This window comes from Nesoenas mayeri (assembly GCF_963082525.1).
Source record: "Nesoenas mayeri genome assembly, chromosome: 3".
In the NCBI taxonomy this organism is placed as follows: domain Eukaryota; kingdom Metazoa; phylum Chordata; class Aves; order Columbiformes; family Columbidae; genus Nesoenas; species Nesoenas mayeri.
This window is the reverse complement of record NC_137544.1, coordinates 74,810,507-74,824,224: the sequence shown is the minus strand read 5'-3', so window position 1 is coordinate 74,824,224 and position 13,718 is coordinate 74,810,507. Positions and strand designations below refer to the sequence as shown.

General features: G+C 36.6%; 1 protein-coding gene across 1 annotated transcript in view; it reads right to left on the bottom strand.

Moving 5' to 3' along the window:
- The window catches only part of SMOC2 (SPARC related modular calcium binding 2), a gene marked incomplete at both ends in the record, with an annotated part of 140,668 nt that overhangs the window by 22,621 nt on the left and 104,329 nt on the right, over positions 1-13,718 (bottom strand). Inside the window, one exon of the mRNA XM_080342548.1 lies at positions 12,612-12,694. Coding sequence (XP_080198674.1) covers positions 12,612-12,694 — 83 coding nt within the window. The remainder of the gene's footprint in view (positions 1-12,611; positions 12,695-13,718) is intronic.

Below are 13,718 nucleotides of genomic sequence, written 5' to 3'. Positions count from 1 at the left end.
AGCCTGCAAGTTGTGTTGAACCCAAGGAAGAACATAATGTATTTGAAAACCACTGAGATAGTGTTGTCCACACTGTCATCTTTGTGAACAAGAAAGTTTGTTCTAGATCTCTTCACTGAACCCAGAGAAATGCATTCCCTGCTGTGTAAATACCTGATGCAAAAAGGGACCTGGAGGAGAGCCAGCTGGCTTAAGCTCAGCCAGTATGAAACAGAGGTGACACATGTTGGCAGACTGAAGCACTTTGAGGAATTGGCAGGAACTTTCACTGCCTCTTTAGTTGATGGCATCTGTCCACCCATTGTCCAAGTGGCTTTGCAATCAGCTAGACTGCAAATTTTCCAGGCATCATCTTGTTATTCCGTGTTTGCACAGTGCCCAAAACACTGGGATCCCAGACTGTACAACTAAAAACTATTGTGATACAAACAATTAACTATACTAAGCACAGAGACTTCCTAAGCTCCTCTCTCGTCCCGGATTCACCATATTAATAGTAGCAGGTATGCTGTCTTCTACTTCTGACTGTGCCAAGGCTGCAGCACTTCTTTAGCAAGACATAGCATGTATAGTCAATCATGTCTTTGATCTCAAATAACCATGATGACATAACCTGGCATAATCTTTGAGCCTCAGCTGTAAATTCTGCTCAATACTGATATTTTACTTTCAAAAATAAAATCAACCTCAGTGAGAGCATTCAACACTGATTTTGCCTCTTACGCGAGTGACCCATTCCACTGGTTTTCTCAGGTAAGCCATGCTAGTGTCTAAAAAATGTGAGCATAGAATATACTCTCTGATTGTCAGAGACAACCTTTTTCTCAAAAGTAAGTGAACAGAAAGATTAATGCAGCAGACTAAAATAAAAATATTATCTTCAGAAAAATATACCTACTGATGTGAGATCAGAGTACCAACAATTTTGACTATGTCTTATTCCTTTTCCTTGACAAGTGAGATAAAATCCTTGGTTGACACTTGCAGTTATTACTCATTAGCCAAAATTGGTGTTATTTCTATATTATACTTTAACTTACCCAAAATGTTAGGAAGTGAGAATTCTGTCTTGCACTGGCTTAATTTTTCACAAGCCCTAATCTCATAACTCTGCCTGGATTTCAAAAAGTCTCTGTTTGATACAAAACACCAAATTGCTAGGATGTTTTATTATCAGTACAGGGTATTTTCAAAGTTGCTGTGAAATGAATGAAAATCTCACTGAATTCACTGAGAGCTAAGCACTCATTTTATTTGAAAACTGTAGCACTTCTCCAAGTGACTAAGCACACAGAATAAATCCCTAAGTATTGTTGTTCCCTCTTAAAAATATAGCTGCAGAAATACATTCATTCAGGAATGAAAATGTTTTTTCCCTGTTCACAGATTAAACATGAGAGCTATTTCTGCCAAATAATCAAGGAGGACTTGTATCCAAGGATTAAAACACAACAAAGCAAGATACCTGTTTTTCAGTGAACAGCCTTACAAATCAATGGCATGTTTTTATTCAGTTTATAGTCTATCAGATGAAAAAGGAGAAGCCCGATACCACACCTCTTAGAGGAAATAGTGTCTTATTATGTGACTCCCACTCACTGTCATGGTCAGGTTCAGGTGTCATTTTTCATTATGATTACAGCCCTGGCAGACTAAAAGGTTTTTGCTTTTTCCTTTCAGTCATATGAGTTTTTCCTGCCATCTTTCAGATTGCAAGATGATAATAATTGCGGGCATTCAGTTAGAAAACATTGAGCTTATTCTACATCAATCTTCCTCTCTTCTTGTGTTGTTTTTTCTGCTTTTTACCCAAGAACTGCAATCCAGTTGCCTCAAGTTATTATGAGACATCTCTCCCATGTCTTCACTGTACCAGAAATAATTTCAAGATTTTTTTAAAAGCATTTGTTGAAGATTAGTATCTTTAGGAATACAGAAACAAAGTTTGTTCATTGTGGACAAATAATTTAATCCATTTTAGGTTCCAATGTGATCAAAGCTTCACTGTGCTTAAGTTAGGATTTTATACTGGGCACAGCCAATACCTCAGTATCTACAGTCCTGTATTTACCAGGAGCTGTTTTAAAAGGGTCTGAGGTTTTTTCATTGTAAACTTCAGACTTCTTTTACAAGTTACTAAGTGTCTTGATTTTCTTAATGCTCATGTATATTTTCCACAGAGTTCTTGCTTAAAGAAACAAAGCTGTTTGACATGCGCCATTTTACACTTCCTTTTGGATTTCTTGATTAGGCTAATCTCTGCATCAAACCATTTCACATAAGTTCATTTCCTTCTTCATCTTTTTGGTATTTAAAAAAAAAAAAAAAAGAGAGAGAGAGATAAAAGGAAAATATAATGTCCAGTAGAAAGGAAGATCTCTCTGCTCTGAATTCTAGAGCATCTCTGTTTGTCCCCAAGAAGGCCTCAATTTTATGTGCTTTGGAGTGGCTGAATGCTTACTGACAAAAATCACCTGAAGTATAGATTATTAGTCCAAGCACAAACACTTTGGGTTTGTCAGCAGTAAGCAGGGCCATGAAATGTTAGTTTAAGGAGAATTAAACTGAAGATTTCATTAGACTAAGTTAGTTTCAGGGAGCAATTAGTCATTCCTCTCCTCCTCCCCCTGACCTGATATCGGCAGTCTAGGTAATATTCCAAACAATTAAGTGAGATAAAGGAGCATCTGAAAAAATGCCATTTTTCAAACAGATGCTCTCATACTCTATTAGCACTGTGAGATGTATTCCTCTGCTAAAAGCACTTCAGAGTGGAACAGTGCGAGAAAAAATGTTGCTGCATGATCCAATCTCAGCTGAATACCATTGACCACAGCAGAGATAAAGCCAGGCTGAATCTCACTGCTTGTGGAATATCATAGCTGTTCATTTGCATGATCTGTTCAGGTTAGGTGGGAATTACGTCATTTAACTTGAGCTATCAAAATATATTCAGCTACTAGTATTAGTTATACTTGTTCCCTCTACAGTCCATGGAGACAAGCACTTCTGAAAGAGGTTCAATCTCAACCAGATATCAATGGGACACAGAGCCATAATTCTAGCATAAAGATCTGAACTCATTGAATATTTATATATCAAAATCTCTATTCTATCTTTAGATATCACAAAAATGACCATTTGCTTGAATGAGTAAGAATTAATACCTTGTGGATTTTTTTTCTCTTTTTTTGGTGTGATGACTACAAGCCTACAATACACTTTTCTACTCTTCCAAGTGTGGTTTGACTAGTAATGCACTCCGAGTATCATCTGTGGGGGCTGTGTATTACATCTGCTTGTAATAGGCTAATCTGCCATGGCATTACAAAGTCTTTCCAAGCTTTCACTGACTTCCAAGACTTCATTTGCTTTTAGGTAGGAAGTTCACTGTTTTGATCCTTTTTAATGGGTGGACTCCTTCCTGTAAGCAGTTCAGAGATATCCAAGCAAACTTATATCATGTGGAGGTAGAGAACTACTAAGTATAAGCACAGATTGAGACAATGCTTGGAAGTTTTTCAGTAAATACAAACAAAACAAAACCAACAAACTAAATCAAACCAAAACCACTCCCTAACCCTCTCTGAATCAGCTCCATGAGTTAACAATACTCATAATAATGAGATTAGTATCCATGATGCTGTTCTATTTTTAAAAAGAAAAAACAAATGTGTTCATTCAAAACTTTTTCATTGCTGGATTTAGAACACTGTATATATTAAATTATAGATTAAATGTGTGGATTAAATTGTATAGATAAATTAAAGGTAAAAATTTGAATATCCTTCTGAAATGTCTTTTTTCAACTTTACTGAAGTTTTATTGTGGAACAGGCTTCACTTAGTTTATTATTTCTCGTGAAGGGAAAACAAAGTTGTTGGGTTTTTTTAAGTGTGTGTGTTTATATATACAGATCCATTTATGTATATATATATATTCACTCCAAAATAATAACTTCCCTAGTAGAGGTGTAAGAAAAGGTTCCACTTTTATCAGAATCAATGGCAAAATCATCAAGTGCAGGGTGCAGCATTTATCGACATATTTACAGCCTCAATGGGTACAAATTAACACAGTTTCATGAGGGTCAGGGGAACTTTTCTGTGCATTCAGACTTAGAAAAGGCATTTCTGGGAGAAAGCATTTCTTCAATTAATCATTCCTTAGCCCAGAAGATGAAAAACACAATCAGAAACTCATCTGGATAGAGCTGGTACAGAGATAGTGACTGTAAAGCTGCTGGGTGACAATCTCAGGGGAAGCCAGTCAGACACAGGAGAGCATTCTCCCTTTCTGGGCATCTGTCCCTGGACAGATGTGTCCTGCTACAGAGACTTTCTCAGCTCCCACTGAGAGCAGGACCCAATGGCACAGAGCAGCACAGCAGGAAAGACTGCTCTGCTTAACAAGGGATTTGGCTGTAAAGGGAGGACAGCAACAAGTGAGGTGAGAAACTGAGTTTATATTCCTTGGCACAGCCTCCAGAATTTTTTTAATGCTGAGAGAAAATGAAATCAGTGTTTATTAGCCCTAATATAGCCCTTTAAAATAAACACAGAAATATAGGTTAATATTAAATAGAGCGATGAATGAAATGCTATTTCTGAGCCAGTATCACCACCTTTAATCAGCCAACTTTTCTCTTTTGCTAGCTGTGACAGCTGTGTCTTTCACTGGCACTGTATTAGTAGCTCAAATGCTTTCACTGGAATTTTTTTAGATGAATTCACACATAACTGGGAGTTACAGAAGCTCTGAAATTATGTGCTTGAGCATTTTTTATTTGTTTGTTTGTTTTTTCAGATGCTAATGTTTCTGCTTTAGGTTGTAGACATTTTAATAAATGACTACAAATTGAGGCAAAAATAAAACAATATGAAAAAGTGTGGCCAGATTATTGGTAAGTAAAGACAGGATGTGGAGATGGACAGAAGTGGGTGTGCAGGAAATAAATGTGATCTGCAGAGCCTTGAAATATAACTTACAAGCTTTCCTTCATCTGGAGCAAAACTGCCCACTGGGACACTACAATATAATCGCGTCACCAGACAATAGGGTAATAATATTGAAGCTACTAAATCCAAAAGCCCAAGCAAACTGTTGTAGGTTAAAGACACAGAGTCCTCTTTGGGGGTTCAGCTGTTCCTAAGCCACAGTAATGACCTCAGGAAACAGGACTTACTGCTGGAGACACCCCTCTTTATACAGAGGTTTGACCAGAAGGCCTATATAGCCATGAGAAGTACTGCCTTATCCCAGTGTCCCAGTGTCCTCCCCAGGCCACCACTACTCAGTACTCAAATAAGCTTTTGTGTTACAGGCTGGGGACTGATTGAGCCCATGATTGCAATACCAGCCTGGCTGCTGCCTGCACCCACTCTTCTTGTCCACCAAGAGCTCTGGAATTGTGTTAACCTTACTGCACTGTGGACATGCAGGTCTCCTCTTTTGTACCCACATCTCACCAGCATCCCCCACCACCATTGTCTCATACTGACAGCACAGGATAATTGCAGTGGACTGTAACATGTGGAAAGGGCCCTTCACCAAGCTGTTGCTAACCAATACCATTATGAAGCATATGGTATTGGGAAAGCATCCAGCTGCTCAGAAAAGCAGAGGACTGGAAAAATAGGCTTCCTCCTGGAGCCCCACACATTAGAGAAGATAGCTGCTGCTTTACAAGTGGAAGCAGCCATTCTCCTGTCTTCCCCAGCACTACGGAACTAAGGAAAATCAAGCCTGGCCCTTCAGCACCCCTCTGCACCTCTCGGTCCAGCCTCACCTCTCCCATCCTTGGTCTTGGCAGGCCCTGCCAAGCTCCAGGCAACCCCAAAATCCCTTCAACCTTGCCACACAGCTACTCCAGCAAGGTTCACACCAGCTTTGCGCCAACATTTCCTGGTCATAGTTCAAACTAGGCAGGTCTGCTCCACATAGAGCATATCTGCTGAGTATGTCTTGGTACATAAAGCAGTATAAGGCTCAGGATGATAGTTACGGTCTCAGTCAGAACAGCCAGCAACTTCAAATGATTGTTTGACAATTCAGAGCTTCAAAATTCAATAGCAGAAAGAGATATTTTAAATATTAGCTCATGCAGCCAAAAAGCTGGCTATGTAATAAAAATATAATATTTTAAAATCATAGCTTAGTAGAGAAAGTTACATGCCAACTGACCTAACAGTTTGAAGCTCATGGAAAGGCAAGCATATCTATATCATCTGCATTCTGATCTGAAATACTCAATTACTGAGTTGGTACTTTGAAAAACAAGCAAATTTTTAATCATTCAAATGTCTAAGAATGTGTAGTAAGGCAAGATTATTTTCTACTCAGTGCTGGTACAAGACTCTGTAGAGGAAACGAAGACGTGTGTGCAACTACAATAAGCAAGATTAAATAGACCAGTGGTGGTACCTCAGCATTTTAGCTGGGAAATAGTCTGTTACCTTATGAAATCTGATGTGTTCATGGTCAAAAGCAGAGCAACTGTAAAAAATATAATGGATCATACCTCAAAAGGAAAAGCAGTTAAGCCTCTATCACTTTCTTTTTTTAAAAAAAGTTGCCTTTGAAGTAAAACACTTTATAGGACGGCTATTAGGCTGTGAGTCTTGCATTGTCGTGGTTTGAGCGTTTCCGATTATTTCTCTTTAACTTTGGAAAAAGAAAATGCACTGCCAACAACCAAAAGAAAACTGTACCTATCCACACATAATTCGCCTGTAACTTAAATCATGAGTTTTGCTCCACAGAATATAAACTGTTCAGGGTCAGTGCTGGAATATTTCATCAGAAACACAGTAAATTAAGCCATTACAACAGGAAGAGAATTGAGCAGTTGGAATACTTTTGTTTCTCTTAAGTAACGCAAATTTGAAATAAGCAAATGAGATAAACAGCTCTCATGCATGATTTTCAGGAGAAAATATTAACTGCTTGAATGCCAAGGTTAGGAAGATCCCTAGGACAAAACAATAGCTGAGAACAGAGTCACCAGTAGGCTATGAAATCAGAAAACAATCTGTAGTTGAACACAATCATATTTAAGAAAGAGTTTTGAGGGATTTTTTTTTTTTTTTCTGTTATGAAGTAAGTTGATTGACTATACAAGGAACATACATCAAGGCATTTCAATTAAGTAATATTTAAACATTCTTAGCTTGACCTAAACTGTAGACCATCGCAGTGCCAACACAGTGATCAGCAGAAGTCTAAAGTGACTTCAATGAAATTGATGCATTCTGCTGGATTCCAGCTAGGTTAACTGAGATCAGTGTCTCAGGAAAAGGAAATATTCAGCAGTGAAGAGCTATGCTATTTTGAGAAAATAGAAAAGAGACATTTTCAGAACTTTTAGTAGACAGACTTACTGAATCTGCACACTCACCCAAGTCAGTATATTGTATTACTCTTACAGTTTATAAGGCACTGCCATTTCCAACTACAGTTTCCCCTCCCAAATTATCTTTTTATCTGAGAGGAAGTATCACAACTATAGGAACTTCAAAAAACATCCTGTGCTAGAGAAAAGGAGCAACCTAAACAAACAAAAATGAAATAGAACCAAAATTAATGGTCTGACTTAAAGCCACAAAACCAGAGAAACCCAGTAAAGTCTAAAAATCCAGCTTAACGTTGTGTCCTTCTCTCAAGCTTGCATGCCTTTTACTCATTTGGATTCCTATTTTTTTTTCCCTTCATGAAAGATAAGGGTACTTCTAATTAAGGCTGTTATGTGAGCAAAATCACATTTCCCAACATACTTTTCAAATTTTTCCACTTTTCAAATTTCATGTCTTGGTAATGAAAATTATGTTACAGGAAAAACAGATAAATTCCCAGGTTAAGTAAGAATACAAAAATCTTATACTATATAAAGGATTATCTGAAGTTAATCCAGCCCTCACATACAGAACAGCCTAAAACAGAACCTTTCTTGCATTCAATGCATAGTTTTTAAATAAGAAAAAGATTTACCCTTGAGGTAAATTAGCTGAGTGGTCTGACATTGCCTCAATATGCTATCATGTCTTACTCTCTTACACATACAAGTCCTTTCTTCCAGGTTGCTTAAAGTAGAGACAGGACTACATTTGTGAACAGGTAGATTATCCTCCATCTAAGACACTGGTCTGCAAAGTGGGGTGCACATATCACAGGGTGAGGCACGAGACAACCAGTTGGAGTTCAGGAAGAAAACTTTCTTGTACTATTAATAAATGATTTTTTAAAAGTGTTTATTTCTTTTTTTTTTAGTCCTTTTTTAATTCTTATATTTAGGTATGTTTTACCATGTACTTAATATATTACTACAGTAGTACATCTATATAATTTATAAATAAATATACATTAATTGAGAGTGCATGATAAAAAATATCCCAAAGTCTGAAACAAACCATTTGAGATTCTTTACAGAATATGTCAGTTCATCACAGGGCATCTATTTTACTGTATAACATAGAGGAGAACAAAAGGTCAAAGTACAAATGTTTGAAAACTCTGACAGTGAGAAAAGTAAAAACCCACTGTGTTTCCCCAGTATATGACATTCTCTAGACTCCTTTCTCTAGACTTCTGGGGTTATTTTCATTATCTCAGAATAACTAGTTTCTGAGAAATATCAAAACCACAAGTAACCTCAGAAAAATATTTTGGCTTTAAAAAAAAGGATTAGAAATCTAATGGGAAGAATTATTTTATATAACTTCCAGCCTGATCTAACAGATACAGGTGGTTTGGACTGTTCTTACAAACATTAGATTAGCCTTCCATTTCAGATGCTTTATATTAAGTTACCCTTAGAATGTGAGGATATATTCTTAGCTCGGTTTAAATCAGTGGGAGTTTTGCCGTACACTCCAAGGGGTCCTTACCTTCTACAATTTTGCCTTAACAAGATATAAACGTTTGCAAAAAACTGTATCTTGATCTGTTTGCAAATTATTGCTAAAAATATTTAGCTTAACATGTAATAGGTTCAAATTTTCAGGTGGTATAAATCAATATAACTGTAGAACTATGCCAATTTAATCCACCTGATGATATGCCAGTGGTTTTTATCCTATTTAAGATCATTCACAGTAGTAAAATAATTATTTTTAAATCTTCCTTGTTTTACATGGGGGCAGTCATAGTCATTTCACCCAAGGCTACTGCATTTTTTTTTGATTATAAGATGCAAATCAAGCTTTTCAAAAATGTATTATTCGTTAAAAGTAAGTACACAATTAGCCTACACTTTTTATTCAGTCCTGGTACCACTCATCAATCAGATGCTGCATTTAAATTTAGGCAACACTAACATGCCTTTGCAACACTGCTTACAACAGAGAAACTTTGAGTAACACTGGTTTACTTCTACCAAAAAGTTGATTCAGATTAGCCATTTGTGTAATTTTATGTGTTACTTGTTAACAACTAGCCACATCTGTGCAAGATCCTTTTTCAATCCTCTTTTTTCAAAAACTATCTAAAGCAAACTCAATTCATTTTTAGGTGATGTAGTGTTTGTATGATGAGAAATTTACCAGTGGAGGACTTGGACACTTAATAAACTACTTGAGAAAGAGAAAGCTGTAAGAGAGAGAAAGGAAAATAAACACCTTAACACAACTGCAACTGTGAAGTAACCTCTTCCCCCTGTTACTTCTAGGGGCATGTACCTTCTCTCTGCTACTGCAGAGTAGAACAAGGATATTTTTCTAACTAATCCATAAGTATTTATTAAATGTTAGGAACTTTTGGTATTCACTTTATTTTAGAATAATATAAAGCATTTGGAAGTGAAAGATTAAGCAATATAAGATATGGGAGAGTAAATAATGCCTTACATAATAATTTATGAAAATTATGAGCTCACATTTCTACAGCGTTTTTCTGAACTAAAGCTCACATAATGCAAAATACCATAAAGTAGAAAGAGAAAATCAGAAGACCATTGCCTAACCTGAAAAAGCTTAATTTGTCATGTAAGAGTTTACTGCATGAAACGTTCTTGTTAATTCTTTCACTGACAAAGTGTCTTGACTTTAGATAAATCTTTATCACTGTACTGTATAAAACACTACCAGTTTGGATAAGAAATAGATGTGTGAAAGCTTAAATCCCTTCACCTGCCCATCCTAGATTCCAGCTAGCAAGTACTTCTTCAAAGTTTTTAGCAAAAGGTAGGAGTGAGCAGTAAGTTACATCTTTTAGTGCAAAACTTGTTTCTTCGGCTTCCATTCTGCTTTCTTTAGAGTGTAAGTTCTTTTCACTCAGAAAATACAGACATGAAATCAAGTAATTATCCATGTCTGTAACTATGTAGATGCTGTTTGAAGTAAATTGTTGAAGATGGCCAAGTTTCCATTGCTTTGCATGGAATAAGGATTGTAAAAAATCATAGAATAGTTTGGGCTGGAAGGGACCTTCAAAGGTCATCTAGTCTAATCCCTCTGCAATGAGCAGGGACGTCTTTGACTAGATCAGATTTCTCAGAGCCCCATCCAACCTGACCTGGAATGTCTCCTGGGATGGGGCATCTACCACCTCTCTGGGCAACCTGTTCCAGTGTTTCACCCTTATTGTAAAAAAATTCTTTCTTATATCTAGTTTGAATCTACGCTCTTTTAGTTTAAAACCATTACTCCTCATCCTACTCCAGGTCCTACTGAAAAGTCTGACCCCATCTTTCTTATAAGCCCCCTTAAATTGTTGAAAGGCCACAATAAGGTCCAAAATATTTCCCAAATTAACCCTGAAACATCTGCTGATTTCCTAGAATCTACAACAGCATTAAGTAACTTCAGTAAGCAAGTATTGACTGATGAAATGATGGAGAAACATCACCCACCAATCTGACTGTCAAGAGGTATATTCATGACTAGGTTTCACATAGCTGGGTATGTAGCATGTGTGGTTCTTGCTGAACTCTGTGAGCAGCTAAACAGCATGACTGCAAGTCAGGCATGCTCCATCCCTTTTTTTGTGAAGGAAAAGAAATTGAGACATTTGGTAAAAGCTGTGAATTTTTAGTGTAAAACAGCTTTTCATCTCTTAGTATATATATATGTTCAGTTTCTTAATTGATAAGCCACAATATGGAGTGAGTACCCCATTCATTCAACCCTGTCTCTGACTGCCTTTTTCATAAAGCAATCAAGATCTACCTAGGAAGATAACCAGATTTTCTGCTCCATTTCTAGTCCCTTAGAATACTGTTGCCCCACTGCTTTATACCTCCCAGGTGAAATTCATTAAGGGTAGTTCATATTTATTTTTCTTGTGACAAAATCATCATGGAGGAAAAGAGTTTCTCTTCTTCATGGTCTAAGAGGAACAATGTCACCTTCAGATGTCATCTTATTTGTTTAAATGAAGCAAATACCCCCTGCCTTCTCTTGGAAAGGAGCTGCTTTCCCTGATACATTAGTACTAACTAACTTCTCCTATGTATCCATTTTCACAAACACGGATGACCAGAATTGTACTCATGGTCCTAGATAAAATCCAGAAAAAATAATAAGGCTATCTAAAATGGCATGAAAGTTTCCTTGTCTGCATTGTCTGCCCTGTTCCTGTCTGCCTGTCCCATCATAGCTAGCTAGATTTTTTGGGGGGTCACACACTTGCCATTTTTACAGCCACAGTAATTGGATGGCTTATAGTTAATCCTACAATTGACTTCTTTCTATGTAGAACACAACATATAATTATATATGGTATAATTACATATCATTTACATTTCTTACTTCCTTTTTTGTTATATCTTTTAATTAAATTTGTTTAATGACAGAGACTATTAATGTGTGCTTCATTTAATACACATTTCAACATCAATGAGCACGTTTAGCTGGGAATTATTTTCTAGCTGTGTCTCTGCATGGCTGAACTTAAATATTTCTCATGATACAAAAAATCTGTCCACATTTTTTGCTTGTTTCTCATTCTTCGCAATAGCTGAATGTGATTCGTAACTCCCTCATAGTGTGCAATATCACTAAACCTGCTACACCTCAAGTTATTCAAACATGTTAAAAGCCATTTCGAAAATGAAGCAATTCTACTGACTTCTGTGTAGCTCCACTATCCAGAGATAAGTTTTCTCACATGCTTATAAAAAGTTTGAAAAAACGAAAATTCTAATAAAGACCCAGGTTTGTTCCTGCAACAGAGAACAATAAAATAACATTATTCTGAAATAAACTGACACCGGTACTGTTGGGAAAAGGGAAAAAAAGAAAGAAAGAAAAAAAAGAAAGTAGATACAGTTTTTTAGGGTGATTTGAAGACAGAGGCAAATTTCACATGTATTTTGCTCCAACAAGGATTATGAACTACAGACCAAGTTATTCTGGATATTTGCTGACTTCTCTGATACAACAACAGCAATTAATAATTCCGATAAGAAAAAGTGACTACCTTTAAACTACTGAGAAAAATGAGCCTTACTTTCTCTGACAACATCCCAAGACTCATATTTACATGTGTTGCTCCAAAATCAAAGCTTCAGTCATGGCAAATCAATATAGCCACATCTAAAAGATACATTGTTTTGATATAGGTGCAGTGATTAAACATGTATTGAAATGCATGAAACCAAATTTATCAGTTTTGCTGACCTTGAAGCTGGCGTCCTTTGTACAAATCCTTTGTTTTTGTTGGGTGAGCTCTGGCACCATTGTCACACTTAGGTTGTTCATACCTAAAGAACAAACAAGGAGAGAATAAAACCAACAGACCTTAATTTGATTTAGAACTAATGTATTTCCAATGTCACAGTGCAAATTAAACTTGTACCTTCTTTTATTCAGGGAATAAGCTTGTTTTTTGTTCAGAAGAGGCAATGCAAATTCATCTGCCGATTTTTCACTTACCTCAAAGAAGACAGCACATCTTTATTCTCCTGAGGTTGATACCAAACTAAAAAAAATTATTGTCTGTTCCAAAGCCCATTCTATAGGGAGGAAAACTGAGGAAGGAGAGAATTGTGGAGTTTTGCTTTAAAGGAACACATAATAAAAAAATAATATTGAAAACACACACAAAGAAACCTCAAAACAAAACCAAACAAGCAAACCAAACAAACATACAAAAAAAGTCAGGCTCTCCTCCGAACTACCAAATCAAAAAGTTGTAAATAATATGATAGATTCTGAAATCTGACACAGATTCGAAACACCAGACAAGCAATTTCAAAATCACAGCAAGGCGGATACTGTAGTTAGTTACCACTGTAGCTCTAAAGCCATGTGCAACTGTATCATCTCCAAAAAAATGTTAGTTTATACAAGAAAGGCCAAACATGAACAACTAACATTTTGAACAAGCGTGAAGAAATGATGGGGCTTCCAGAAGGAAGGGAATTGGGCTGGAACAGCTTGAAATGGAAAAAGACTGAATCTCCACCTGCTACCAGAATATTCTGGTTCCTCTGTGCTTTCTGAGTTTACTTAAAGCCACTTTGTTAGTCCAGCTAGTAAGGAGCAACTCTGTGCTATTTGTACTTCTAACAAACATTGACATGCACAAGAGCACTAGCAATATCTTTCATGCAAGACTGAGAGGCATGAGACCATCTGCTGCTGAATCTGTTTTGGTTTTTTTGTTTTTTTTTTTTCTTACAATGCCTCTATCAAGCACGGTGGCTTTTAACTTGACAGAAACTCTGGGAAATTTTACCATCTCATTCTCCTAAATGAGCTTGAAGCTCCAAAATTTAATGTGCA